The following is a 27916-nucleotide window of genomic DNA, read 5'->3' as shown; positions in this document are numbered from 1 at the left end:
TCACCTCCCGCTCAGCTCGCCATGAGCTCGCAGCGCTACTCACGGGTACGCATCCCCTCCGCTGATCTCATCTATCGAACATCTCGGATGTGACTCTTCGACGAAATACTGACCGATACTGGTATAGGTTAACGCCCATGATGAAGAGGATGGACCACATTCCTATCCGCTGAACGCGCGAACCGATCCCAACTCATCTCCGCCACCCTCTTTCCGCTCCAGATCCCGATCTTCCTCGCCGTCTTCCCGACGGCTTTTACACAACGACCCGCTACATAATAATGAGGAGCAAACCTTGGCCGATGCTTTCGGCGACGAGGATGAATCCGACGATGATAATGAGCCAGATGACCGGCAGCGCTTGATGCGAGCTGACATCGACTCCCGGGGTCCCGTGGATAACCCCCAGACGGCCAGTTCGTCATCATCGGTGTCTAGAAGCGATTCACAGGACCAGAGCCGATCAGGAATCATACGGAGGCCTACTATGCTGCCGAATTTCTCAACGCCCGGTAGCCGGCAGATTGCCTCATCTAATGATGGAGTCTTTGCCAATCTAAATGCTAAGCCTGAACGGGGTGAGAAGAGCGAAGATCTTCCTCCTGTGAGTTGACTGTTGATTCTTATTATTTGCCGGAATTTGATTACTGATACTCGTTCATGCAGTCATATGAGGAAGCAGCCGCCGACGCCACACCTCCGTACTGGGAGACCACCATTGTGGCACCTGGTATCTCATCCGACGAAGTCTACGTTGACGGACTTCCAGTTGGATCTGTATTCTCCTTCGTTTGGAATGCCATGATCTCCATGTCCTTCCAGCTGGTTGGTTTCTTATTAACCTATCTGCTTCACACCACCCATGCCGCAAAGAACGGCAGCCGAGCGGGCCTCGGTCTCACTCTCGTTCAATACGGATTTTACATGAAAGGCGGCAGTGACGGTTCGGGTTCGGACGGCAGTGGCTCAGATCAATATGTCCCTCCTCCAGACCCCAACAGCCACAGCTTCGATCCGAACTCCGTTGGTGAGAGTGGCGGCGATGGAGGGAGCGGTGCTATCTCTGGCATCACAACGAGTGAATGGATCTCATATATTCTCATGATCGTGGGATGGTTCATTTTGATTCGCGCAGTCAGTGATTTCCTGCGAGCACGACGTCATGAACAGCTTGTGCTGCAGAGTCCAGATCGCGGTCTCGGTGTGCCAGTGATTGCGGAAGGCGAGCGGTCCGAGACTGTTGTCTAATATTGATATACAAGGGCCATTGGCTCACGGGTCATTGGTTTATTATTTCTCTTTTTTGTGGTTTTGTTTTATTGGGATATGGACATGGACAGGAACTACGGCGTTACAGCATGGAGTCCATTTTGTACTGACACCCCCTCATTGGAGCATTGCCTCCAGATTGCATTCCTTGAATCTTTTCTCCTTTTGTTTCAGATACATTTCTGGTGTAGCTATTTTGAAGATACCAACGTTTTTTTCATACCCAACATCCAACGTAGATCCCAACTATAATCGAGGGCCAGTATATACCCGCGCAAGCGGGCCACGCACTGCGCCACGATCGGTAGGCAGCATCCTTAACACTCGCCCTTGCGTCCCTTTGTCTCTCGTGCAACTTCATTCCAGCTGATCCCCGCCATTACAAAAATCAAGAAGGCGGCGAACGAGCTCCGCCCATTGCCGAGAGACCGAGAGACCCATTGTTTATTCGCCGTGAACCTCGACTCTTCAACATAACGACTCCTGCAATCCGATTATATTTCTTGCTGGGCCCGGTGGAGAGCGGCCTTGTCCGCCATGTCTACTGTCCCTCAGGGTCCTGTCGAGGCGCGTTCGCTGTCGTCCGTGACCGCTATCGCGTCAAATCCCCCCCGCCTACCCTCGCAATCCCACCCACGAAAAGCACGATCCGCTGTCCTTGTACATTGTTCGCGTACCAGGTAGCAAAGGTATGTCTCAATTTGATCGCACGATTGATTCTCTAGGATCTTGGGCTCTATACCACATCCCTCAGCCTTCCTTAACCTTATCAGCCCAACCAGATAAGCTGTAACTAACTGCTGCCTATACAGACATTTTTCTCTCGCCTTTGAAGCCACCAACCAAATCTAGCGTCTCCGCTGAGGCCATCAATGCATCGCTATATTATCTCCATGTATCAAGCCCCGAAGACGATACCCTGCTTCAAGAAGTGGAAGAACAGCGCGAGGAGGAGGCTCAGTTGCGCAGGGAACAACTCGAGAAAGCAGGCGCCGACGATCCAGCGAGTCGCGAGTTTGCACGGCTGAACAATGTGCGCCGGAAGCCTGTAGGAGGGGATGCGACCTCTGAACTCCCGCCAGTGCCACCCAAACACAATGTTATTCCCCCGGCTGTACCGCCGCGCAAGCCGCCCATGCCGCAGCTGACTGCGGAAAATGTGTCTTTTGCTGGCACCCCTATAGCCAATGGGCAGTCTCCTCAAACGTACGCCGTGTCTGAAGGCGCTGCAAGTGAGACTGGGGTCCAGAGTGCCCTGCCATCAAGGCCCCTACCTCCACTTCCTCCCGGCGAAGAATCCTGGGCGAATACACCTGCTGCCGAGGACCCCCAAAAGAGGGCAAGTCGGTGGAGTGCGTTCGCTGGTCATATCCAAAGCAAGGGAGAGGTTTGGAGAGAAAGGTATGATGCGCTGTCATCCGGCCGTCATAGTCTTGACTCCCCGAGGCCCCATCTGCGGCCTCGCTCGTCTCATGATCGCCCGGGGTCGCCATTGAGAAGCCCCGGGCAGTCTCCTTCACGGCAGAGGAATGCAAATGGCACGCCTATCAGCAATGCTGGTTTCCATCTCACTTTAATTAGACGTGATCCAACGTCTGGTACACAATGGAACGTTGCGACTATCTCAACGCCGCGCATGGACCGCAATGCCGTCGATATAGAGATCTCTACGCCTGGGTATAACAGATTCGCAGGGTCCAATGAAATGCCTTCGTTGTCCAACCTGGCAGCCAACATTCCAACAGGAATAGGTCGTGCTGGGTTCCAACAAGCCCTAGCCGCCGAGCAACCCAAAGACCAGCCAAAGGACCAACCAACTGGGCCTCGCAAGTTCCATCGTCAGCTCTGCGTATCGAAACCTTTCGATGACTCTGGCGCTGATCATAACGGCCACGGCCCAGATAACTCAAGGCTGAAAAGCGGCTACTACGTATTCACCTCACCCTGGAATGGCACTTGCACCTTCGCCAGCAGCGTCAACGGCCGAAGTCTCAAATGCAAACACATGATCCCGACCCCCGCCGGCTTCGTCCCACCAACCGGCGAGCACGAACCACCCCCAGCCGTGACAGTCGCTGAGCTCCGCTTCAATACCCCCTTTCAAGCCGCCAACCTTCACTCGCACGCCCATCACGCAGCCCACAAGCCACACCCCAACCACGTGTCCCCATTCAACCAAAGCCAACTCCAAACCCAACACCTGCCTCGTCCTAACTACGACTCAGAGAATCCAAGCCCAGACTCGCCCTCCAACTATGCATCCGCCAAACGAGGCTCCTTCTCCCAACTCCTCAATCCAAATACATACTCCCGCCCACGCGCCCACTCAGGCCCAGGCTCGGCCCCAAGCGTCCCCGCCAATCCAGCCGACCCACGTCCCCCCTTCAATCCCTCCGCACTCCTCCGCAGAACGTCCCAGCGCGCGCAACGTTTCGCGCGCCAAAGTCAGTTCTACTCTCCTTCACAGCCGCATGATTACCGCAGCACGAGTACCAGTAGCGGTGGTATGGATTGCGATGTTGACTCCGATGAAGATCGATTGGATCTCTCGCTTGCGAGGAGCCGGCTGGCGGTGGGTTGCGGGGGAAGAGCGCCAAGCTTGGAAAGTTGGTGATTGAAGATGAAGGCCTCAAGATGTTGGATTTAGTTGTTGCGGCTTGTATGGCTGTTTGGTGGAGAGGCTACTACTACTAAACTTTGCAGTTGTCTTCAAAGTGACGCATTGGATATTTATTTTTGGATACTTTTAGACTTCCAAGGTTGGTTGTCGATATGAGCGACTTGGTGCAGATCATAGCGTTGAAATGAATTCATGATTTCCCTTTTTTTTTTCAAGCATATTACATGATGATGTCCTTTGCATATACCAAGGTTGTGTCCAATCTGTCTATGATTTTGCTATCGCTATGATACATAGTCAAGACTGGTAGGTAGAAATGACAATTGACACAGCACAGTAGTGCTCAGGTGTCTGTGATCCATTCCATGCCTACTCCTACCAACCAACAGTCAAGATGGTTCAACTAATTGAGCACAAGGCCCCCAAAGACGAGGGTTCCGTGCTAGCAGCAATAACATGCACCAAGCACCAACTTTTTACTTTGATCATCCCCCTCAATCAACTCTAGGGCTTACATGAATGATACTCATAGCCCCATGGGTGTTAGTTCACCGGGGTTTGCCCGAGAGCTCTAATGCCCAGCTAAGGGACCCACTTGGGGCATGGTGGCCGCATTGCCGCCCGCTGGTTGGTGATCATCTGCGTCATGATGCCCGTTTTGTGCCCATCTTTGGCACGTTCCTGAAGAAACGGCTCCCCACGGCTCGAGTCAGCCTTGGTGTCAGATAGCCAGTCTCCGTGGGGGTTGGGCTTGGCAGGGGAATCCACCAGGGACCAATGGAGAAATGATGCACATCGAGGAGTTGGACGTTATACAACGCTCATGCCTGACCCCTTCGTGTCGCCCCCGGATTTCAGTTGGAGCCTCTACGTCAATTTGGGCTGAGACATCATTCTGGGATACGCTCAAGCTTGAATTATTCAAAAATGAACGCCATTGAATTGTATGCCCTTCCCACCCGCGTATACTTGATATAATCATGCTTGACCTCCACATCTTCGCCCCCAAAACATCCTCGTATCCGGCATCAGATCAATGCCCTTTTTTGCAAGACTCTGCGCGGTTTTTGGGATGATGATTCCGGAATGGCTAATGAGACGCCTGAGTCGATCTCTACCAGACTTGTGAATATGTCTAGTCACGACTTTTTCAAGCACGACCCTGAGCTGGGTCTCTGACAAGACTATAAAGACCTGCACCTCTCTCCTGGCTCTTTGACTATCCATCAACCAGACTCAAATCACATCAAGACAATGCATTTCTCTTCCCTCACCCTCTTGACCCTTCTATCCGCCCTTGCGGCCGCCAAACCCGGCAAGGTCGTCCTCTACGATACCGCAGGCTGCACAGGCAAAGAGCTCTGGACTGGAGAAGTTGACCACGACCCCATCTCTCCCTCCAACGACGAGATCAACGCGGCCCGCTCCTTCAAGTACGAAGGCTACTTCTCGCTCCTTGTAGCCAAGAACCACCTCCTCAATGACCACACCTGTGGATACTGCAGCAACTACCACGAAGACCACTCTGGTGGTGGCTGCCAGGACATCAACACTGGATGGCCACTGAACGAGGGCCGCATTGTGCCCGAGACGAACGATCCCAGTGATATTCCTTGCCGGAACTATTTGATCAACTGTCCTTTCCCTGTGCCACCTGGCAATGGACTCGAGGACCAAGGAGAATAAGCACCTCGATATATTTTGATTGGCAGGTGCTTTGGGGTTGCTCTCGATTTTTATATGCCTTTTGGGTGGGGCAATACCGGAACTTTATATCTATAGATTGATCGGTCGGGAGATTTTTTTCTTTTTGGCAAATTGGAACATTTTCTGATTCCTCATCAATGATCAAAAATAACCTATGTTATGTAGCGCTCGAGAACATAAAAAAGGCATGGATCTGTCTAATCGGTGATCGAAGTGTACACCGAGCACTAGCCCTAAAAGAGTCTAGCTGTCTGCATCTAAAGATTGTTCTAAGACATCCCACCTCGAAGTCCTTTCTCATACTGTGGCGAATTCTTTTATCACACGAAAATTCTAACTTCTGCCAGTCAGATCATGTCGTTGATCGCAAACGTCCTGGCACGCCGGGAAACCCAAGTGATAGTCGCTCGGGTCCCGCAAGCAGACAAAATATTGTTGCAACTGTTCATTTTCTTGATTACATGCATTGCTCTTGCCTTGGTAAGCTATCAAAGGCTTTTAAAGATCAAAAGTGACGGAGGCTCATTCATAATAGGTTGATTACATCTGCAGTGTGATTACAGTACTCGCCGCGATCGAAGATGTTGATCAAACCGCGTACATTTGCCTCGACGACGAAGGTCCAAAGGACCCTGAGACCGGTGACTCATTGAACAAAAGGCCCATCACAAGTGGATTGGGCTCGGCTATCAAATACTTGTATGCCCGCGGTGGCATCCGGTCATGCTTTCGCGGATTTCGCATGTGTATGGCTGTCCTCGCGGCAGAGACAGTCCTTGCAGCGATAGCAGGCTTTGTGTCTCCGCTAAATCGTGAGTCTCTCCTGAGTCTGTTCCTGGTACAGTTCATTGCCACCATGCCCTTTGCAGCGTGGCGAATGGCGTGTGTTCATCGGATGATTGCCGACAAGTCCCCTAAAACCAAACACCGACGAATTACTGGTTTCCGCTATTGGCCACGAATTGCTCCCGCGGCTGCTCTGTACAATGTTGTCAATTGTATGACGATAGCCTTGTTGTTCTCTGTGGCAGAGAGTGCTGGATGGATCACTAAGAACGTTGTCAACGAATCAGGCTACAAGGTCCTCGCATCCCTTCTACTTGGTATTATGCTCCCTACTATAGCTGGGATTACATTGTCTTTACCTGCCCGGGTAATCTTCATTCGCGTCGCTGCTTCTATGCTACCCACAGAAGATGTGCCGATCGTGCCATTTGATCCTCAGTTTGGTGGCAAGGTTGATCCCAATGTGGCTGACAGGAGCAGCCTCCGCATAGTAGATGCCTGGAACACCTTGAGCTGGCTTACGCTTTTTCGAATTTCGAAGCTTCTGTTCCTGACATTATGTATTGAAAATGCACTAGGGGCTGTGGGTGCTTTCGTGGGGGTCATACTGCTATAGCAGACCTCGGGAGCTTCTGATCTGGTCAATTCCATTGATCGAACCGATATATATCATCTGTTTCTTTGATATTGGCACTCTTTATGGTACCCCGGCACCTCCAAGGATCTGCGGTCTATGGGTAGTCCCGCTTTCTGGTCATGCAGAATGCATATACACATTGTGCCACGCTTCATACATCGATCAAAGTTTTAAGGTTGGAGAGATCTCGTTCAGGTTCCAGGTTGACAGGAGTGGTGAGGGGCAGCTACTAAAGAGACTATGGGGAATACAGTCTACTGGGAAGCAATATCCGCGAAGTGAGATGTATGATGCGCATGGAGAGAGGAGAGAGGAGAGAGAGGGAACTACATAGTGTCACATGATGTTCTCCCAGCTATGGTCTCTAACATAAATGAATTCAGTAACCTTGGAAAGCGATTGTAGGTTCGAGGAAGTAGATATCCACGAAGTCCCCCTAAATTCAAAGTTTCCCAGTATCAACAAGCCGCCTCAAAACCGCAATTGTTCCTTCAACAGCCAATCTACTCATCTTCTTTTCCTTCTTCAACAAAGCCGGAAGCTCCTCCTCGGAAACATCAGGGTGTCTCCATTCAAAGAAATAAGTCATAAAAAGCTCCCCATGAGCATTCTCACTGACAACATTCGAAATGGTACTGCCATCTTGCTGCTTGAATATGACCCTGGAAGGTGCGAATGCCTCAACAGTCTCTCGAGCCTTGCGTTGTGATTCGACAAAGACGACCTCTCGCACAGTCACTTCGTTGCCCGAGGTGGGGTCAATGGATTCGTCGATCACCGTGGTGGATTCAATGGCATTCGGAACGAAGGTTTCTGCAGATCGGATCTTCATGCGCAGGCCGGCCCAAATTTGGTCGTGCTTGAGCTTTACGCTTTCGCCCGGGGGATTGATAGGCGCAGTGAAGGCGATGTTATTTGTAGGCATGGTGTATGATATACATTATAGTCCAAGTGGTATTTCAATAGAACTAATTATTTGCGTCCTTGAAAAGCTCTCCTGTGACGTAAGGAAGACCGAAGATGATGATGACTTTCGGCTTTGGTTATCCGATCCTGGGGACATGGAATATGTCTGTTCGTACCATGGTCGAGCTTCATTAAACCATGATATTCCAGCCCTCGTTCCTTCCTGCCTGGGTGCTTGATATGGATTGAATGTTCACGTGGAAGGTGCGATGGATGCTGCGCATAAAGCCCGGCAGGCAATGTATATCGATATGATCTCTCGTAACCATCAAAAGGTAGCACGAGAAGAGCTTGTGGACCTCAATGTCGAGAAGCTTGAAAAGCTCCAATGCATCTTTCTACTTCTTGAGACGTTTGCTTGTTCTGGTCGGGGTCGGCTTCTCCTCGCTCTCAGCTCCAGACTTGCGTTTTGTTTTGATTTCAGAGGATTTGGTCTGGTTTGTTGGGGATTGCGTGCCGGCTGATTCTTTGGGTGCAGACTCGGTTTTTTCAGCAGCAAAACTCGATAGAGCAACATTGCGAATCACAAAAGCGACCTTCTCAATGTCGAAGAGAGAAATTGGCCCATGGTCATCTGCTTCTGTGTCAAGGCGAGCACGTAGCTTATGCACGCTTTCCCAGAGATCGCGGTACTCGTTCACGTTATATTTAGCAATCAACTCCCCACTGGGCTTCTTGTGATGCGATGGCTTCTCTGTGTCGCCTGCGAATTGCGGAAGAAGATCCAAACAAAGCCAAAGATAAACATCGTCGCTATAGAAGGGAATTTGGTTGCTGGCAGTAGCAAATGCTGTACCGACCGACAAAACCAATGATGCGGTAGCCGGGCCAACGCCTCGAAGCGGCACAGTGAGCGTATCTAGATTGGACTTGGGGAAAGTCTCAGAATCTGCTTCTGAGATCGTGGCAAATGCTGTCGACGTCGCTTGAGTGACAGTCTTTTCGGGATTGCCCTTAATCATTCCCATCAAAGCGGGACGGAAGACACCGTGTTTCCTGGGGCGCGATCAGTATTGTTTAGCAATCGCAAAGACGGCTACTCACATCTTCCAATCCATCAAAGAGACAAGCTCCTCCTTGAGAAGAAAGGCCCCCTCTTTTCCAGAATTCTTCCGCTCATGGACTATCTTTGGCAAACCTTCGTAGCGCCAGCGATCGAGCTCAAGGAACTTGTCCGTCTGCTCGCGAACCTGCGCTTCCTCCTCGGCACTGGGCTCCGTCTTGACGACAGACGCGCTTTGGTTGCGCTTCGATCCATTTGCTGATTTTGGCTTTAGTTTCGTTGAGGCCTTATGTTGATGCACATGCGACACGGTTGCTTCGTAGCAGGACAGCAGACGGTTGAATGTTTTGAGGCTGATTGTAGAGGGACTGAAGGATATGATAGACGCGTCCTCTTTGGGTGGGGATTGAGACCCAGTTAAAAGCTCGTCTTTTCCCATTTTGAATTACTGGTTTAATTTGTCGATTCAATGTTATGGAGCTTCGCCTGGAGTGCCGAGGAGTTTCATGGGGAGCTCGCGCGGGAGGTTGTCGATCCAGCAACGTATGTAAGGTATGGTATCCTGCGGCCCAACTATGTGTAATTTACTGTATCACTGTACAACTCTGAGCCCTAAGTAAATCGGGGGACGGAATCTGGCAACGTATTGCCTCACACAATTGATAGGCTCCTATCAATGCTGATCTTTCTTATGCAGAGCTATTACGGCCTACCTCAATAGACAGTGTTGATTTTACCCAGACACTTTATTGCTCGGAGAGCGAATTGTGCCCTGAAAATGAGCACACTGCTTCCAAGGTTGCTGAGATCAATTCAAACAGACTTTCAGGGGAACTACAGCTCGGTAGTACATGCAAAGAGACGGCTAACTAAGTGAGAGGTAAAATGAAGATGAAAGAAGTATCAGTCAAAACAAACTTGGAAATGACTATAGTTTGATACCGAAGTGACTATACAGTGATCACTATCCAACCAGAAACACAAAGCGAGTTGTCAAAATTATCATTGTTGTCGGAGCTATCTAGCTCATTGATTCTACTCATACAGCGCCCCATGAAAGGGGACTTCAACAATATCTCATACACTCATCCGACAATAATCAAACAACAACTGAACACACAGAGGATCACACCCTCGGCGATGGATAGACAGGCGGGCGATCCTTGGACAAGTTCACATCCAGCAGAGGGGTAGGCGCATACCCATGCCTTCTGAAGTACATCTGAACTTCATCCAGGACACGGCGGTCTTGCTTCCGATCTCGCTCAAAACGCCAGTATCCCTGCCTCAGTGGGACAGACGACAGCCCCTCCAAGGAAAGGGTGTACACTGGGAGGAGGTGGCCTTGCACATGGGCACGGTAGAAGTCCCAGTTGAAGTTGTTGATTTCAACGACTGCGTACGTGGTGCACGGACGGACAACAACCCCAAGCAGGCGGACCTGGTTGTCCCGGGTGAGGTCTGGGTTTATGACCCACGTGTCCATGAATGGGTCCAGGAATTGCCACACGGATCCCAGGAAGTCAGCACCGTCGAGGTATTCGGTTGGGATTGTCACCCCGATTCGGAATGCTGAGTTGCCGTTGTCTCTCAGGGCCTGCTGGAACAGCTCCATGATTTTGTTGAAGTTGCGAGCTTCCAGCTTCACTGGGAGAGGGACTTGTGGAATCCACCTGTACAGGACGCCATTGTAGACCACTGGGTGGTAGCGCATGCCACTTGCATGGCGATGCTGGTTGATGGGTGCAGCAGGTCTGACAGGCGTGCTTGGAGCAGCAGATGGAGGAGGAGGAGGAGTGATTGGACCAGGTGGTGTGAGGTCTGAGCGGTTGCTACCTTCATCCAAAGCACCGCCAGAGATGCTGAGTGCTTGAATGGGTGGCTCGCTTGGAGTTTGTTCTGGATTCATCGTGTAGTTGGAAAGAAAACTGAGGATTGTACGTAGTAGGCAAGATGGCTGGTTCACGACTTGGGTTCACGACTTGGGAGGGAAAGGAAGGAAGAAGCCATCGCCAGGACTGAAGATAAACAAACAATCCATCGCCGATGCGATAATTCGAGCTGATTACATCGTCGGGGTGGGCTCATTGGCAATGATGTCGTCGTAATACGACCGTTCGAGCCGAGACGATCGCCGAGAGCTTGTACTTCAGGAGCCCAGCGACGAAGACAAGCTGCCAGGGGGACCTGACGCAGTTTCAAGGATTGCCGTATAACTGATCCCATTAATAAAAGTCTGGAAGACGGCAATGTATCCAATGTTGATTTTAAGCCTCGATATAGGGAGGGCTATATAGTTCGCTCGCAACCCTATGAGCAAGTACGCTTAAGCATAGTAACCATGGAGCATGGGATCGGGAAAGTTCAGCACTAGGGGCTTTAAAGTCTTGGTTCAGAAGTAGTCCTGGAGGCTGCTTGCTGTCTCGAATGCAGACACGATCCATGGATGTTAATACTGCCAGCGTGTGAGGGAAGAGGACGCTCAATGGCATGTACTTTGGGCACATCCATGGATGAGTCGGCTCAGCATCATCAAGAAACCTAGAACAAGGCAATGATAAAGAATCTATGTGAGGAAAAGTGGTAGTTAGATCCATTGGGAGCAGTTGAACACAGTTATGTACTAGATGCATACTATAATCCCATGACATGTCGAATCACCGCTGTATAGAACGAGGTACGGAGTAAATCCTTAGAATATACCGCACCAGCTAGGAAAGACAGAGAGACGATGCACGAGAGAAAGATTTTCGATTTCAATTATCTATGCCAAACCAGTCGCATTTTTGTTGTTTTTCAATCTCATCGCTATGTACATTCGCGGCCGTAAAGTCTTCATTAAAAGCAGATATCAAGATACAGGAGAGACGCATGCATCACAAGAATAAGAAGAGTCGTATCACATCATGATCGAGTTCAGACATCGTCAAGATAATCCGAGGTAATTGACATGACAGACAAAGGAAAAGGGGTAAGATGTAAGACATCTGACAGAGAGGAGAGATAATAAACATGAATACCCAAATATTAGGCATTAAGGTTTGCGGTCACGCTTTTGATCAGGGTGGACATAGCCGACACGTTCGTCGTCAAATGCCATTCCCATCTTCTTAGAACGCGAGCGCTTGAGAGGTTGGACCGGGGGTCCGGGTTGGGGAGCAGGGCCCGCGAGAGAAGGGCCCGGCTTTGCCTCAGTGGTGGTAGGCGCAGCAGCAGCACGGTCGTCGTCCTCAACTTGGATGTGGCGGAAAGCCTGCTCTTCCTCATCGGCTTCAGAGGAAGGAGGGCTATCGGAGTCCGAAGCAGCCTCGTAATCGTCTTCATCGTCACTGACCAAGCTGGGGGCCTGGTTGGATTCCATGGCGTGGGGACTGAGGTTGGCGTGGTCCAGACCAGAGTGGGCCTCTAGAGCCTGAGCTTTACCGGCGATGGAAATGTCCAGGAAGGAATGGGGCCGAGAAGGAGTTGATTCCTCCATTGGGTGAGCGCGATCGAGGGCCTTTCGGCTCTCGGGCTCAGAAGCTTGTCCAGCGGGCATGCGCATGGGCTGGCGACCGGCGCGAGCACCCACATCCTGGATTTGAGGTCGGCTGTCGTCCGTGTCGAATTCGTCATCGGATAGAGCACCTAGGTCCACGGGCTGCTGGAACTCCTGCACCAGTTTGCTCATGTCGAGGCCAGCGCCACGAGACTTCGCGAGGGCGGAGAGGTGAGGGGTGGCAGGAGAAGCCAAGAAGCTTGGATTGGGAGGCAGTCTCACGGGCGCAGATTGTCGGCGGGTGGGTTCAGTAGCAGGAGGCGTGGCAACCGAGGCGTGGGTTGCCATAGGCTTGGAGGGAGTAGCAAAGTCTTTGGCAGGGGTTGGAAGCGCCTTGGAGGGGGAAGCGGCGTCCGAGCGAATCAGAGGGTGAACGTAGCCTGGGGTTGTTGGGTTGGCGGTTGGCTCTGCCGAACCGCCGACAACGAGGCCAGAGTCGTCCACTTGAACAGATTGGCCGCATGCCATGGCAGCAGCATCGTGACTCGCAAAGTTGCGGTTGTGCGCGATGCGACAGTGATTGATAAATCCTTGGGTGCTGGAGAAGTTGTCGCGACGGCAATCCAAGCAGACCAACTTGACCAGAACGCCATCTGACTTGCGTCGGATGAGCATAGGGCCAGATTTCTCCTTCACCATGGGGTATCCGCTTGGCAGGGCTGTGTGCTTCGCACCCGTTGAACCGCGCTGAGGACGCGAGTTGGACGCGAACATGTTCACATCAGGGTTACCACGCGTTGAGCGACCCTCTGGAACCGCGCCAGCCAGCATTCCGGAGTCGCCGTCGAAGCGTGGATCAGGCAGCAGCCACTGGGCGTAGTGTCGCGCGTAGGGACCGTCGGTGACACCCCACGGGGCCGGCGAGACTGCTGGACCATTTCCAGGTACCAGCAGTGAGGCGCCCGTGCCGGAGCTGACATCCGTGGACAAGCCGGCTTGGGAGCCCGGGAAGGGAATTTCGCCACATCGTCGCAACTGTTCCAGAGCGACTTGACACTTGGCGATCTCTTGGTCGATGAGACGGAGTTCGTTGTGCTTGAGTAGCACTTCCAAGCTCAGTTGGGCGGAAATGGTTTCCCGAAGTCGGGCAACACCGGGGGCGGCGTCCTGCGCCGGTTGACGCGATGCGACCGGAGGATTTGAAGGGGCGAGGTTGGAAGGAGTTGACGGGGTTGGAGGAAGCGAGTCAGTCGCAAGAACGGGCGGGCGCGTGGACTCGGTGCACAATTTTGTCGGGGCGGGCGCATCGGCGATAGAATCAGACCGTTTGCGTTTGGGGGTTGAGGACAAGGTGGTGCAGTTGGCCGGAGCCAGCATCTTGACTTCCTCCATCACCTTGTTCCCTCCTATTGCAGAGGGCCAAGGGAGCAAGCGAAACATGCCATGAGAGTGCATATAAGTCGATCGATGGTCCATGCGCAGTGTATTACGGGAATAAGGAATGGACGTCGACTTTGCGACCAAGACAGGATTACTTGAAAAATCTATTAATAAGGCAGGAGGAGAGGGTGGAAAAGGTAGAAGAAGAAAAGAAAGGGAAACAAGAAGTGTAAAGAGTAGAGAAAAAAAAAAACAATCAAGGGGAAGAGAAAGAAGAAAGGGGGAAACAAAGGGAAATCAATAATGGGAAGTTGGGAATGGCAGGGTGGATCATGATGTGATACTTGTTGATCTGCTATGATTTCTATGGCGGCCACAAGTACCGATGCCGACGGGGGGGGCACGATTGGACGAGTCTCAAACATTACACGTCATACACTTCTATAGACTCTTATAGATCTGGGAGATCTATCATATTGTGTTCATATCCGTGTATTCATATTCTATTGTGCGAGATATGGAATATTACTACTCCGTATTCAGCTTCAGCTTCAGCTTCAATATACAATACTCAATGATCATCTACTCCATACTCCATACTCTAGTAATCGATTTCCCATCTCGGATGCTTGCGGCTGTGTCTATACCCAATTTAACCCAATCCCCAGGCCTGACCCTACTGGATCCAGTTCGCGGGTCTCGACCTGGAAAGTGCCCTAATCGGTGGGCAACGTCCAATAGGCATGAGGATCTGGATGTCGATCGCTGCGCCCCAAGTCTAATATAAAATGTTGGTAATATAAAAATATCCTATCTCAGCGCTAACGACCAACTGCCTTGGAAAAGTGGATGAAGTAAGCCTACCCGGGTGTGGAAGGCGGTGGAAACCGATGGAAGCTCATAGAATCACCCCCGGGACTTTCACGTGATCGTGATCGTACTCGTATTCGTATATTCTCAGTAATAAAGTACCTACTCTGTAGTATACTCCGGAGTTACCCCGTGGGCAAGTATTAACCGCTGTATCCCTACTCCGTAGTGCGGAGTATACTCGCGGGCAGACCTTCACAGCCCTGGAATGGGGATCATTGCTTATATACCTCCTCCCAACCTTCTTTCTCGGACAATCCGAGCCTCGGACAATTATCTCCCGAAAACAAAAGGGTAATCCGAGCAACGTAGCCGATCCTACGAACAAAATGCTAGCCTGCTCTCCACCGGGCTCGTCCAGTCACGGAGCCTCGTTAGCATTCTCCGCTCCCTGGTCCCATACATCCCTGACTATCCTCACTATCCTGGGGTAACCGGTGGATCGCGGTCACGACTTAGCGGTTCCTGGCATCCTTGGCCGCCCCGTGCCAATGCTTGCCCGCATGAAGCGTCGCATACAATAACCCGAATAATATGGAGCTCCCCATCGCACCCTAACGGTTCCGAGCACCAATCTCCGAGATCATCGTAGTATATCACCTTGGGATATCCGAGTCTGCCACATTGTTCACGGCTGCACCCCACACTGCGGACATGAGCGGGGTGCATCTGTGTCTGCACGGGTTCAACTCGTGGTCTGAAGTCATACTGTGCGAGTAGTTCGTGGTACAACGCAGATATAAAAAGGCCGATGGATGTCCGCAATGACATCGGACCCACATTCCATTCACTACTCGTGCCCATTCCAACGGTCATTGTGACTTAAAACACTCCCGAGGTCACCATGCGCAACTTTCTCTCGCTATCGGTGGCTGCTTTGCTTCATGTAGCGGCAGCATCACCAACCCAAAAGGCCCAATCACACAAAGTCAGCACCGCCGACCAATATGTAGATTGGCGTACCTTTACCGGGTACGGCGTTAATCTCGGCGGCTGGCTCGAGCAAGAATCCACAATTGACACAACGTGGTGGGCGAAATATTCTCATGGCGCAGCCGACGAATGGACCATGTGCGCCAACCTTGGATCTGCCTGTGCTTCTGTCTTCGAAGCTCGTTATAAGACCTACATTACGACATCCGATATCGATACTCTCGCCGCAGCAGGCGTCACAATCCTCCGCATCCCAACCACCTACGCCGCCTGGATCAACATGCCCGGCTCTCGTCTCTACCATGGAAAACAGCAACAGCATCTCCGCAAAATCGCCCAGCACGCCATTACCAAGCACAACATGCACGTCGTAATCGACATCCACAGTTTGCCCGGTGGAACAAACGGCTTGGACATCGGCGAAGCAGTCGGCCATTGGGGCTGGTATTACAACAGCACTGCGTTGGACTGGAGTTTGAAGGCTGTCGATGCATTGGTAGACTTTGTTGCCAGCTCGCCTAATCCATGGAGCTATACCATCGAGCCTATCAACGAGCCAGTTGACAATCGTGATTTCTCAACCTTCGGTACACCAGCTGCGTTGTCTGACAAGGGCGCCAAGTGGTTGGTGAAATATATTCGGGCCGTTCTGGACCGTGTTGAAAAAGTGGATGACCGCATCCCGGTGATGTTCCAGGGCAGTTTCAAGCCTGAGACATACTGGAGTGGCTTCTTTGAAAAAGAACGCAATCTGGTGTTTGATGCGCACCATTATTACTTCCAATATTCAAACGCGACTTCGGTCAATTTGCCGACATTCATTTGCAAGGACGCGAAGGCGACAAAGGGTGATGGAAAATTCCCTGTCTTCGTGGGTGAATGGTCTATCGAGGCAGGTGGTAATAACACACTCTCGCTGCGTGGTGACAATCTCAAGGCCGGTATCTCTGCCTGGGCGCAGTATACGCAGGGCAGCACGTTTTGGACGGCCAAGTTCTCCAGCAACGGGACTGTGGCAGGCCAAGGAATGAAGCAGAACTACTGGAACTTTGCTGAATTCATTGAGGCTGGCTATCTGGATGGAGAGGTTGTGACCGAGAATTATTGTAAATAAATGTACGAGACATGACGATCAAGACAAAGCTACGTCATGAGATTGGGAGGAATATTATTTGCGACCATTCAGTGGGAAGAATCCAATTCTTGATTTTAGACGAAAACCCATGCAAAACGCCAATTGCAATGAAAGCAGACGCTCGATTCAATATGAACAGAAAAGCATGGCCTCATAAGCACAAAGCAGACCATGTACGCCGGAATATCCATGAGACATAATGATGACAATAACCAACTCGTACCAACTCGGGCACAAACACACAAGCAGAGGGCGGGAGCTTCTCCCTTCTCCAAATTTCAAATTTCAAGATCAAAAGTCACTGCCAGACTCAGTTCATCTGGCCGTCCTTGATGCGGAGAATGAAGTTCACCACCACAGCCGCAAGAAGCGCAATGGCCAGAATGGTGGGACCGAATCGGTCATCAATGCCGCCCTGCCCGCGGCGTCGGATACTTTGTGCTCGCCAATGGAATGTGACGAGGGCGTAGATCATGGCGCCCATGGCGATGACGGTGAAGAGGGCGGCGGAGATGCGACCGATACGGTCACCGAAGTTGAGGAGGCCGACGGCGAGACCGCCCAGGATGACGGTGAAGTTGAGCCAGGAGAGGAAGGTACGCTCGTTGGCGAAGAAGACTTTGGGCTCGACGCGGGTGGGCAGGGCAATTCGCTTGCCTATGATTGTCAGCGGGAATTGGTGAAACAAGGATGCTGGTAGAACTTACCAGGCGCGGTTTGGAGAAGAGGTTGGCTGGACATTGTCAGGGTGCAATTCTTTACTGCTTGGTCAGAATAGAAAAAATCCGAAGTCCTTGGGAGGAAAATAAGTTCGAGAAGCGAGGAGAGCTCGAGGTTATTGGAGGAGACTCCAGACGTCGTTAATCCGGTTTGGGCTTAGCGCGGATAGCTCGAGCACGCACGTGCGTCGTCAATTCGATGAGAGGATCAGGTGACCCACTGATATCTCCGTTCTTCCAACTTGTTTGTTTCTTGCCAGATTTTTCTTCGTTGATGTTGAGAAATTCAGATGAATCCTACTCATGTCCGTATCTGAGGGATCAGTTCGTTCATTTCCCTTCAAATCCCCTTTGTACCACCTCCAATGCTCCGGTGAATGAGGCACGGCAGTCGAATTCCTTAGTAAGTTAAGACCTGTAGAGGTTTGCTGTGGCATATTGTCCGATTATCACCCGAATAACTTAGGAAGATTGACGGGCCTTGGCCTTGATTATACTTGTCTACTCGTGCTGAATACACACGTTCTCACCGTTTCACGATTGTTTGAGCATTCTAAACACTTGTTGTATGCATAAGCCACAGTTACCTCGTTAGACCCACTCAAATGGGCCAGACCGACCCCCACATGGCGAACATGTGTAGACAGGATCAATGAGGGTCTAAGGTTGATCACAAAACCCTTTTCTCACGCCAACCAAGCTTTCTCTCCCGAGGTTCAAGCCACAATGAAACGAGAGTATACAGGTAAGACATTGAGGTATCTACGGAGTACGCGTGTTGCAGATACGCAAGTAACACTCTACCGCACAACACATATTCGAAGTCCGATCCAGAAAACATGATGTTGATTTCGCACTGTTGAGGCGTATATAATCGATGACTATACCATCAATTTCTTGGCACTGAAATCCCAATCCTCGCGGATCAAATCCGCAGCCTTCTCCGCGACAGCATAAACACTGCTGACAATGTTTCCGGATACGTTGTTTGGGAAGACCGAGGCATCAGCAACACGCAGACCCTCGACACCCTTCACTCGAAGCCTGCTGTCGAGCGCATCTCCCATCGCAACAGAGCCGCAGATGTGGTATTCACCCGCAACAAGATTGTGCACTTCTTTGCGTGCCGCATCCAAGTCTTGGAGGTCGACTGATGGCTCTGGAATGGCACGCTGGATGATTGAAGGCTTCAAGTTCTGGTTCTCGGCTACCTGGTCGCTCCAGCGAAGGAACGCTGCCAGCAGGGAGACATCCGAAGCATGACCGCCGTAGTTGGGATCGATAATGGGGGATTTGGTAGGATCTGAATTGTCAGCATTGCGATGCGCATCAACATGAGTGTGTCAGAATAGCTTACCAGAACTCTCGATGTGGATTGTGCCTCTTGCTACGGGATACTGCAGGCACAAAGCGAAAGTCACACCGGCAGGCTTGTCCGCAGCACGCGGAGGAATAAGAACACTCTGGTGCTCAATACCATCGCGCTCCATGGAAACAGGCACAGTGACAAGCTGGAGATTAGCAGAGCTGTCACTTTGAAGGTGCGCAATGATCTGCGCAAGTTGCTTCTCGTGGAATGCGCTCGTCGGCTTGACGTCGCGAATGCTTTGAATAACCTCTTCCAACTCAGCCTCGGAAAGGATCTTCTTTGCGGGGAAAAAGCCTTGCATACTGGCAATGCAGCTTAGAGGTCCGCCATTCTCTTCCGCATATTGCTTACCCGCAGCCGCCATTGCCTCAGGGACTTGAGAGAGGGTATCCAGCGTCACAACGCTTGGCTGAACCTCAAACAGTGCAAGGGTAATATTGTGATCTTGCACATTCGCGCCGACACCCGTGTTAGAAACCTTACACTCAACACCTGCAGCTTTAAGAATCTCGGGATCACCGATGCCCGACAGCTCCAAAATCTGTGGGGACTTGATGGTTCCACCACTGACAACAATCTCACGTCGCGCGGAGACCTGGTATTCAACTCCACCGTGAGTGAGACTCACGCCAGTGGCCTTATTGCCATCAAGCACGACTCTGTTGACATAGGCTTCACACAGGACTTTGAGGTTTGGCCGAGTAGCTCGGTTCGCTTCATAATAACCGCGTGCTGCGTAGCTACGCTTTCCCTTGTTGGGGCCACTTCGAACGACCGAGCCCAGTGTGTGATAGAAACCAATATGATCGCCGCTCCAGGGGTCGGTAGGTTTATTAGGGATCCCGGTAACTTCTTCGCAGGCTTTAATGATGTCGTTTTCAACTGGCATAATTGTATCGTTGAACCCAGTGCGAACCGGGCCGCTTGTTCCGTGGAACCCACCGACAAATGGCATTGTGGAACGATCGGTGATCTTCGGGTCAATGGGCTCGAGGGTCTAATACGACGTTAACGTCAATGCAACAAGAACGGCCCAAGCCGCTGGAATATTTTACGCATACCTGATGCTTCCGCATGTACTGCTGCATAATTTCCGCTGACCAGCCTTTATCCTCGGCGAGTTCCGCCCAGTCGTCGTAGTCCTGCAGAGATCCGCGCACGTACATCATATAGTTGATGCCACTTGATCCTCCGAGCAGCTTTCCTCGGGGAATGTGATGTTTCTTGCCATGGTTTCCTTCCTAAATTGAAATGTTCAGTGCTGTCATTCAACCTTGTTGGCATACCAGACACATACCTGAGGGGTTGTATACAAGCACCAGTCGTACTCTGGGTTTTCAAACATCTGCGAAAATGCCGCAGGTGTATCGACCAATGGATCGCCAATGCGATATTTACCAGCTTCAATGACACCGACAGTCACGTCGGGATTCTCACTGAGACGCGCAGCAACAACTAGTCCTGCGGTGCCACCCCCGCAGATGACATAGTCAAATGTGGTGCGGGTAAATTCCTCGACAGAGCAAGTTGGTTGGGCCATTGTGCTATAGATGTGAAATGGAAGGAAAAGAGCTGGATCGCGGGGGATAAAATAGATTAAATATTAAGCGACACAAGCTACGGAGTACAATTCCCAGGACGTACCAGGAGTAATTCCAATGTCTTACGTTGGACCAGAAGCCGTGCGGGGTGTATTGGAGGGACTTGGTGACGGACTATCTTCTTCGTTGTCTTGGCCTGCAGAAAGTCAAATCCGAGCCTTACCTTTTCCACCAGGCAAGCGTAATGATTGGTCTAATTGATCTCGCTAACGCTGTATTGACATGAGGCTTAGACTCCTGCAGCCCCGGGCTTGGGGAGGGTTGTATGTCTCAATTTTGAGCCATGCGATCTGAGCTTAAAGAATGCGGGGAAACCGGGGATCTGCGGGATGGCATTGTATGAAAACAAGGACGGGATTCTTCACCAAATTCAATAATTAGGAGCCTAGTGCTCTAAAAACTTCGGTAATCAAAATCCCAAATTGTAGTCAGGGCGCAGAATAAGCGTGAGACCTGAAACCTACTAAGCCCACCTCGTTTTAGTTCATGATAGGCGTCCTGTCCAAATGTTCATTAGCGGCTCACCGAAGATTGACAACAAAGTCGGAGTGTATGAGCCCCTGTCCGTTCGTGGTGCGGTTTTATCTATCATAACCGTACGATTCTTGTCGTCGTGAACCAAGACACTTATCAACTTGCCCCATTATTCCAAGCCTTGCCGACTTGGATCGAACAATAGAAGGACCCTCTCGCATTCCGTCACTCGAGTCAAATGAAAAGCGAGCAAACATTATGTCTACTCGAGTTTTTCCCGACTGATTGAATCGCGAACTATCTGCCTCTACCCCAGGACCACTAGTGCCATGGATGGTAAGAAATTGGAATATTTACACTGTCCCGAGGTCAACCTTGTCTTATCTCTCTGTTCGCTGTTTCTGTACATTGGGCAATGCGTTGATGTGTCTACCCGATTCGAAGCCCAAGCCACATGAGGATTATACCAGCGTGCCTCGGCATTCGAGCACTGCGAAAAAATAGCTTCCATATGGATCGAATTCGTGAACTCTGCCACGTAGGCCAAAATATCAGTGCCCAGGCGTACCCCGAGGTCGAAACTGACGTTCTGACATTCCCAGGGCCCCGCTATACGTGTCTCCCAGGTCGTCGCAGTCCACGGGTAGGTCCATGGGTACCAACCAACCACCGGTAACAACCGACCATCTTTGTCACCCTGTTACATAACTTCATATGTATTATTCAAATATGCTATATGTACAAATCAGCCGATCGAGTAGAGGCCCGTGTACTGGCCTGTCCTCGATGCTAATCCCCGGATCAAGTTTGATACTTCCTTCCCATTAAGACATTTTCCGTTCAACCCATGAAAGTGCTCTTTCCCACCTCGGATCCCCCGATCTCAGAGCATCAAGCAGCTCAGCAATCAGGGCTCTGCCCGAGTTCTTCGCCCACCACCGCTTGCCGTGCAGCTCCGTCAACAAAACACCCCAGTACATCAAGATGAGCAGAGAGAACGGCTGCCGACATCTTAAGCTATCGACAAACTCCTTTTCAACCCGCGCGAGCCAAGCAAGCACAGGCGCGGGGTCTGGCGAGCGTGCGAACTTTGCATAACAGTGCCGCAAATGCGAAATAACCTCCCGGTTAATGCGATGTTGTTCCGAATATATTCCAACCATGACTTCGTCGTTCAGCGCCGACAGATGCACCAGTGCCGATTCCGTGTCGGGGTCGAGTTCCTCGGGCGTTTTCTTCCAAAACTCGCCCTTTGAAAAGAGCTCCAGTTTGATCCACGACTGACTCACTTGCATAATCTTCCTGACACCCTGAAGGAGCTCGAAAAGAGTCACTATGTTCTCAGTAATGCTCGTGGTGTCGTCTTTTGTGGCAGTAAGACGTGGTGACGCGATGGTGATCGCGATCATAACGATGGAATGCGCGAAAACCGCGTTGCAATTTTGCGGCGTGATGTTGTCGATCGCGTTGCGGAACGGGGTCAGACTACGGTTGTAGTACTGTAGCCCAGCATCGTTGTACAGCAGGGTCTCTGCTGGTTCGGCGGATGTGGCGATGTGCATGGAAGCCAGCGCCAAGATACCATTCATAAGGTAGTCATTCTTGAGTGCTAGTCGGGGGATAGTGATTTGCCAGATTTGAGTCTCTGAGTCGCTTACACACAGACTTTGAAATGTGTCTGTGGAGAACTTGTGCATCAATTCTAAATTGTCGATGCCGTATGAATTGGCCTGGGGCGGGCCGGTGGTTGTGACAGGTGAACGGCCGTGCGACCGTTCGGAAGTTGAAGGTGGAGTGCGATTTGTACGGGCAGCGACTTTCAAGTAAGTACACTCTAGTCCGCGATTTGTGCAATTGGTACATGGTGGACCCTGCTCGTCACATTTGACCCGCCTAGTTCTGCATTGGTCGCACCCGTTGCGAGATTTGGTGTGCGCTCGAAGAGGGGGCATCCTTAAAGTTAGTTACCATGCTGATGTCCAATCAGGGAGAACAGGAGGGACAGAGCGAGTAGAAAAAGGAAGAGATGGAAATTATCCGAGACATTTCGTAGTATCATGTGACTCGGGTCTAGAACCACCTGGGGATCCTCACATAGTCTGCCAGATCACATTTTTGTTATTGTATGGTCTTATGTCTCACTATAACAGCCTGGCAATAGTCTCAACCTAATATGCACAGGGTTTGAATGCAGCTGTAGGTTAAGGTATTTTGGCCAAGCCGACCGGTGTTAAAATTTGTACATGTTTACTACACTTCTGACCCACTAAACTTTCAAGCCAATACTTTGAAGAATGTAAGTATGCAGAGAAATCTTTGACCTTCTTCATACCCTGCTTGGTAAATTCCCAGCGATGTCATACATTAATGAAGTTCAAGTAATATTCAGACCAAGCCAATGGCTATTATTATAACAAATATCAAAATTCCAATCCAATGGAGCGACAATGGAGCGACATAATCACCTGCACAGGCCAAAAATCACCTCCTACATTTAGAGGAGCGCCACAGCGACCGCCAGTCCAGCACCAGCAACACCGACAATGCTACCGGACATCTTTTGAGCAGCGCCAGTGTACATGGGAGAAGCAGAAGGAGAGGCAGTGGCAGAGGAGCTGGTCCAAGCACCGGACATGGACGATGAAGGAGTGGGCATAGTCATGCTGCTGTGCTTGCCACCCATACCCATGGCGGCCATACCGCTGGGGGTACCCATAGTGCCCTTCTTGCCAACCTATTAAATCAAGTATCAGCCCTGCAAACATAAAGGGGAACAGAGACCCCGACCAAAAGCGCAAATGCTAGCAAGCTAATTTACCTCGACGATGGCCGGACCGGCGACAATGTTGTCATCAGTCGCCTGTGTGTTGCCCTTGGTCAGGACGAAGTAGCTCTGACCGGCAACACCCTTGGGCACAGTCACGGTGAACTTGCCATCACCCATGGACTCAATGGGGGCCCAGACGGGTCCGGTGACGGTGATGAAGGCGGCGCTGATGTCGGTCGCCTTGGTGTCGAAGCCCTTGCCTGCGGTGACGGGGACCTTGGCACCGGTCATGACGGCATCCATGGACTCCATGGTGAGCGAGGGGAAGGCCTTCACGGGGAGCATGCCGTTGCTGGAGGGGCACGAAGCGATGAAGGGGGAGGCGACAGTGTACACCTCGTTGAAGTCGAGGGGGTTGTCAAATGCCTGAGCGAAAGGAACCTCGCCGAGGGCGGCGCGCAGGTAGGCGCTGTGGCGGGCCTCAGTGGTGAGGATGCTGCCGGCCGCAGTGAGGTAAGTATCGTTCATGATGTGCGCGGCAGCACCGAGGTAAGCGCTGACTCCGACACCTGAGCTCGCGGTTAGAAGAGGGACATCGAAAAGTGAATGTGTTGCTTACCCTCGAGCACACTGGCGAGAGCCAAGAAGCTGTTCACATCGGTGGATGGGAAGTTGTAGGTGCAGCGGGCAACAGGAGAGGCACCGGCAGCTGAAATCGAAGTCAATATCTCTTTGGGAATTGCATTTTTGTAGGAAGACTTACCCTTCAGAGCAGAAGTCAAGAAAGTCTCATGCTCGACCTCATCAGAAGCGACCTCCTTCAAGTTGGCGTAGAAGGGATCCTTCATGCCAGCCTTGACAAAGTCGGCCTGGGTGTAGTTCTTGAGACCCTGTTCGTAGAAAGCAGCCTCGAGGTGCTCAAGGGTGAGAGCATAGTTGAGAATGTCGGCTAGCGAAAGAAAGTCTTAGTCGTAGGTCAATCGCTTGAATACAAATACATACCGTCAGTGATGGCACGCTTGGAAACAGGGCCGGCATTGACAACACCCAGCGCAGCGCCGGCGAGAGCAAGGTTGGTGAACTTCATTGTTTGGGGATGGAGAGCTTTGAAAGATTTGTAGAATGAAAGACTTGCTCAATGAAGGATAATCCAGCATCTCTTCAGGCAAACGACGGGCCTTTTATAGCCTGTAGCTGTCATGTCGGCAACTCGCGATTCCGAGGAAAGGAGGTACCAACTTGAGCCCAAAGCCCAGAAATGGATGCATAGGCCAAGGAAACTAGTTGTTTATTTCCTTGTTTGGCACTGAACTTTCTTTTCTGATATGAATGATATGGCTACTATTGGGATCATCCCAGGATCCGCCGAATCGCGATGGACCCTTCACGAAATGGGACATGTAAAGTGGAAAAGACAATATCTCCGAGGTTGATGGGAGGGGCCAGATTACTCTAGCTTGCATGATATTTGAGCTGCAGGGACCACTATGTGGATCATATCCGGGGTAAAGAAGAGACCCGTGAACTAGTTCCTCTGGCCGGGAGTGTTGGACCGAAGGATAATTGTGGAGAGTATGGATTCTCGGGGTTTTATGAGCCAAACGCATCAAAGAGCGAAAGCGAGAGCGAAAAGCCGGCGTAAAGGCAAGTAGCGAGAACGGCACCGAGAACGAGTCCGGAAGCGAGAGCGAGATGTTCCCCTCAGCACTCGCAAGATATCAAGTTTGATTTGGAATACCCCTGTGTTCCGATTACCGAAGACATGGGTGACTTCCTTCTGATCAGTCTAAGAATTTGATAACAAAAATCTTTTCGTCGGCCATTTTCAGATTTATGGTATTCTCTCTCTGCGGTCGACAACAGGCATGTTGATACTCTGTATTTGCATTGTGTCAGTCGTCCGCGTCCAACCCAACGCAATGCGGTCGTTTTTTATCTGTTGATAAGTTCCAGTTCTGCTAACATTGTGTTTTACCTTGGATTGAATGCCTGGCATTTCTGTGCCGTGATATCACTCTGCTTGAGAGCGTTCCAGAATTTCTTACACTTTGTGGGAATCATTCGTGTCTCGGCAAGCAAATGCCGTGAAGATCCATGGATTGAGATTTGGAAATTTGTCAACTGGGGCGGAGGTGGATGACAATTTTACAGGCAATGACCGATGAACGTCCTATCAATCCCAGTCACCCAACAGGAGCAAATGAATGTACAAGGCCAATGCTGATTTGACGTGTCCGTTTCAGTCGGTAAAAGGTCTATATGCCTTTCGGTACTTGACTTGGTGTTTTCACAAAATGCATAGCACCTTGATTAATGCTTCAACCTTGGAAGCGCGAGCATGAGAAAGTGGCAGGGATTACCTTGAGGCCGAGCCTCTATCATGTCTGCTCGGAATACAAGCCAAAGAGAGCTTTGAAAAAGGCCGAGACATACGGTAATCTCGACCAAGAGCCATGTCCGTGGCCATCTTTTGTCGATGCACAGACTCGGCCACTCTCCTCCCGAGGTCTGCCTGAAACGCCTCGTCTATCACACAATCATGTTGACAGCATCACAAAACAGCCTATCATGTGAGTTCAACTTCATCCTGCAAGCTTTACATAATTTCACCAGGCCATGCCAGCAAAGTTGTCTCCAACGCAACTTCCGATTTTTTTCCGCGCGTGTAGGCTATCTGACGACCGATTGTATTCATTTTAATTGCCGCCACTCGATTCTGCAACTACACTTCAACCTTCGTCAATTCTCTGTTGGAGCTCACCTTCATATCACGCATCCAGCGCCTATCCATTGGAAGTCAAGTGACTACCAAACCAAATACTTGGAATGTGATATCAGCCAAATTCGTTGGATGTTTCCGCAAAGAATGAGGCAGAGGGGTCTTAGAAGGGCTTGCGACCCTTTAGAAGGCAGGCAGGGCTCAGGGCTACGAAACAAGCAGAAGCACAAGAGCAACGTAGATGACATGCAGTAGCAACACGCAATGAAGCTGATGCGTGAGTGAAGCGATGTAGATAGACAATAGGGAGAGAGGAAAGGAAATGGGCGAGCAAACAAAGAGAGGAACCTTGGAAGAAGCCCCAGTTCCAGAATAGGAAGGAAGGTAGGACAGACCTCGGGACCCCTCGAACAGGGAGCTTAGTCACGGAGGTTGACAGCACCTCAGAGCCATTGTGAATGCGTCGAGGATGGAAAGGGTCCTAGGTAAGAAGAGGCCGCAGTCATCCACATAAACTTTGATCAATATCCCTAATGAATGTCAGTCACCAAAGAAGGTGGCTCTAACAGGTGGCCTTATCAACATACACTGCACAAGACGACCTCGGGAGTCGGCCACTCTGGCAGCCTTTGTTGGGTCTAATTTGTAGTGTTGCATCAAGTATGCAGAAATGTTTTTCTTACTTCATAAGCCAGTTCCAAGGTTAGCAACCTTGGAGTGAATGCTGAGCGAAGTTGAATGGGGATGCCGACCTCAGAAGACGCTGAAGTTGTGTTGATTGTCACCCGAGTTCCCGATATATAATATTGAGCTTCATGAAACGATGAGCTCAAGAATGACAATATTACTCCCGTCTTCTTTGTAGGATAACCGTTTTTTGATGGATGCCAATGATGGGGGTTTCCGAAAGCAGCCTCAAAGGTCCTATGTTTCATTGGCTTCTAGCCTTCGTTCCAATGTCCTGACAATGGGACATGATGCGATTTTGAACATTCGTGATCATCTAGAAATATAAAGGTCGCAATGCAGCTTTTGGGAATAACGCCGCGATGGACACCATTGGAAAACCATAATTGCATTTGAACTCGGTGACAGTATATTTTCTACCTACCGCATTTATGTCGAAAAAACCATCCGAATGTATTCCAACCGAGACCTCGGGAATACCTAACGAGCGTCCGGCACTTCTCCAATTGATAGATTATTTCGAATATATTTGGAGACTCAATCTTGAGACACGTGGGCAGTCTCGTCAATCAACTGAAGTCGTACGCTTTTCTTTTCACGTTTCTTTAAATTGCGACACTGCTTGAGAAGATTGGCTCGTTATCGAATTCGATATCGGCAATCCTCCCCACTGCCTAGCAAATTAATAAGAAATTACGCCGATACAATAAATTTGACATGTCAGTGGAAACTCATTTGATAGCGCTGCCTAGGTTGCTCGCAAAATCCAGGCCCCAATACGGCTCGGGTGGACCGC

The 27916-nt window shown here is 50.7% G+C and overlaps 13 protein-coding genes across 13 annotated transcripts; 5 read left to right on the top strand and 8 right to left on the bottom strand.

Annotated features, from left to right (window-relative positions):
• Positions 1–21: 21 nt before the first annotated feature.
• Positions 22–1248, top strand: N7506_007940 (metal homeostatis BSD2 family protein; the record flags this gene model as incomplete). The annotated part of the gene is made up of 3 exons (XM_056957233.1): positions 22–45; positions 128–604; positions 667–1248. The coding sequence occupies 3 exons, from the start codon at positions 22–24 to the stop codon at positions 1246–1248; spliced, it is 1083 nt and encodes a 360-aa protein (XP_056811567.1).
• A 558-nt stretch (positions 1249–1806) lies between these two features.
• N7506_007939 (uncharacterized protein) lies at positions 1807–3883 on the top strand (the record flags this gene model as incomplete). The annotated part of the gene is made up of 2 exons (XM_056957232.1): positions 1807–1936; positions 2082–3883. The coding sequence occupies 2 exons, from the start codon at positions 1807–1809 to the stop codon at positions 3881–3883; spliced, it is 1932 nt and encodes a 643-aa protein (XP_056811566.1).
• A 1260-nt stretch (positions 3884–5143) lies between these two features.
• Positions 5144–5575, top strand: N7506_007938 (uncharacterized protein; the record flags this gene model as incomplete). The annotated part of the gene is made up of 1 exon (XM_056957231.1): positions 5144–5575. The coding sequence occupies one exon, from the start codon at positions 5144–5146 to the stop codon at positions 5573–5575; it is 432 nt and encodes a 143-aa protein (XP_056811565.1).
• Positions 5576–5950: 375 nt separating this feature from the next.
• N7506_007937 (uncharacterized protein) lies at positions 5951–6998 on the top strand (the record flags this gene model as incomplete). The annotated part of the gene is made up of 2 exons (XM_056957230.1): positions 5951–6076; positions 6132–6998. The coding sequence occupies 2 exons, from the start codon at positions 5951–5953 to the stop codon at positions 6996–6998; spliced, it is 993 nt and encodes a 330-aa protein (XP_056811564.1).
• A 463-nt stretch (positions 6999–7461) lies between these two features.
• N7506_007936 (SRPBCC family protein) lies at positions 7462–7944 on the bottom strand (the record flags this gene model as incomplete). The annotated part of the gene is made up of 1 exon (XM_056957229.1): positions 7462–7944. One exon carries the CDS (start codon positions 7942–7944, stop codon positions 7462–7464), a length of 483 nt encoding a protein of 160 aa, XP_056811563.1.
• A 379-nt stretch (positions 7945–8323) lies between these two features.
• On the bottom strand, positions 8324–9427 carry N7506_007935 (uncharacterized protein; the record flags this gene model as incomplete). Its single annotated transcript, XM_056957228.1, has 2 exons — positions 8324–8981; positions 9030–9427. The coding sequence occupies 2 exons, from the start codon at positions 9425–9427 to the stop codon at positions 8324–8326; spliced, it is 1056 nt and encodes a 351-aa protein (XP_056811562.1).
• Positions 9428–10114: 687 nt separating this feature from the next.
• On the bottom strand, positions 10115–10897 carry N7506_007934 (uncharacterized protein; the record flags this gene model as incomplete). Its single annotated transcript, XM_056957227.1, has 1 exon — positions 10115–10897. The coding sequence occupies one exon, from the start codon at positions 10895–10897 to the stop codon at positions 10115–10117; it is 783 nt and encodes a 260-aa protein (XP_056811561.1).
• A 1125-nt stretch (positions 10898–12022) lies between these two features.
• N7506_007933 (uncharacterized protein) lies at positions 12023–13942 on the bottom strand (the record flags this gene model as incomplete). The annotated part of the gene is made up of 1 exon (XM_056957226.1): positions 12023–13942. The coding sequence occupies one exon, from the start codon at positions 13940–13942 to the stop codon at positions 12023–12025; it is 1920 nt and encodes a 639-aa protein (XP_056811560.1).
• A 1618-nt stretch (positions 13943–15560) lies between these two features.
• On the top strand, positions 15561–16763 carry N7506_007932 (uncharacterized protein; the record flags this gene model as incomplete). The annotated part of the gene is made up of 1 exon (XM_056957225.1): positions 15561–16763. One exon carries the CDS (start codon positions 15561–15563, stop codon positions 16761–16763), a length of 1203 nt encoding a protein of 400 aa, XP_056811559.1.
• A 331-nt stretch (positions 16764–17094) lies between these two features.
• N7506_007931 (putative vacuolar transporter chaperon Vtc1) lies at positions 17095–17525 on the bottom strand (the record flags this gene model as incomplete). The annotated part of the gene is made up of 2 exons (XM_056957224.1): positions 17095–17441; positions 17492–17525. 2 exons carry the CDS (start codon positions 17523–17525, stop codon positions 17095–17097), a joined length of 381 nt encoding a protein of 126 aa, XP_056811558.1.
• An 859-nt stretch (positions 17526–18384) lies between these two features.
• On the bottom strand, positions 18385–20412 carry N7506_007930 (GMC family oxidoreductase; the record flags this gene model as incomplete). Its single annotated transcript, XM_056957223.1, has 4 exons — positions 18385–18806; positions 18861–19869; positions 19934–20113; positions 20170–20412. The coding sequence occupies 4 exons, from the start codon at positions 20410–20412 to the stop codon at positions 18385–18387; spliced, it is 1854 nt and encodes a 617-aa protein (XP_056811557.1).
• Positions 20413–21771: 1359 nt separating this feature from the next.
• Positions 21772–22899, bottom strand: N7506_007929 (Zn(II)2Cys6 transcription factor domain-containing protein; the record flags this gene model as incomplete). Its single annotated transcript, XM_056957222.1, has 1 exon — positions 21772–22899. The coding sequence occupies one exon, from the start codon at positions 22897–22899 to the stop codon at positions 21772–21774; it is 1128 nt and encodes a 375-aa protein (XP_056811556.1).
• Positions 22900–23441: 542 nt separating this feature from the next.
• N7506_007928 (ferritin-like domain-containing protein) lies at positions 23442–24801 on the bottom strand (the record flags this gene model as incomplete). Its single annotated transcript, XM_056957221.1, has 5 exons — positions 23442–23681; positions 23766–24283; positions 24334–24423; positions 24478–24663; positions 24717–24801. 5 exons carry the CDS (start codon positions 24799–24801, stop codon positions 23442–23444), a joined length of 1119 nt encoding a protein of 372 aa, XP_056811555.1.
• Between the last annotated feature and the right edge of the window lie 3115 nt (positions 24802–27916).

This window comes from Penicillium brevicompactum (genome assembly GCF_028827555.1).
Source record: "Penicillium brevicompactum strain IBT 35665 chromosome Unknown utg000005l_segment0_segment0, whole genome shotgun sequence".
Taxonomy (NCBI): Eukaryota; Fungi; Ascomycota; class Eurotiomycetes; order Eurotiales; family Aspergillaceae; genus Penicillium; species Penicillium brevicompactum.
The sequence above is the reverse complement of the archived record's forward strand: the minus strand, read 5'-3'. Positions and strand labels throughout refer to the sequence as shown.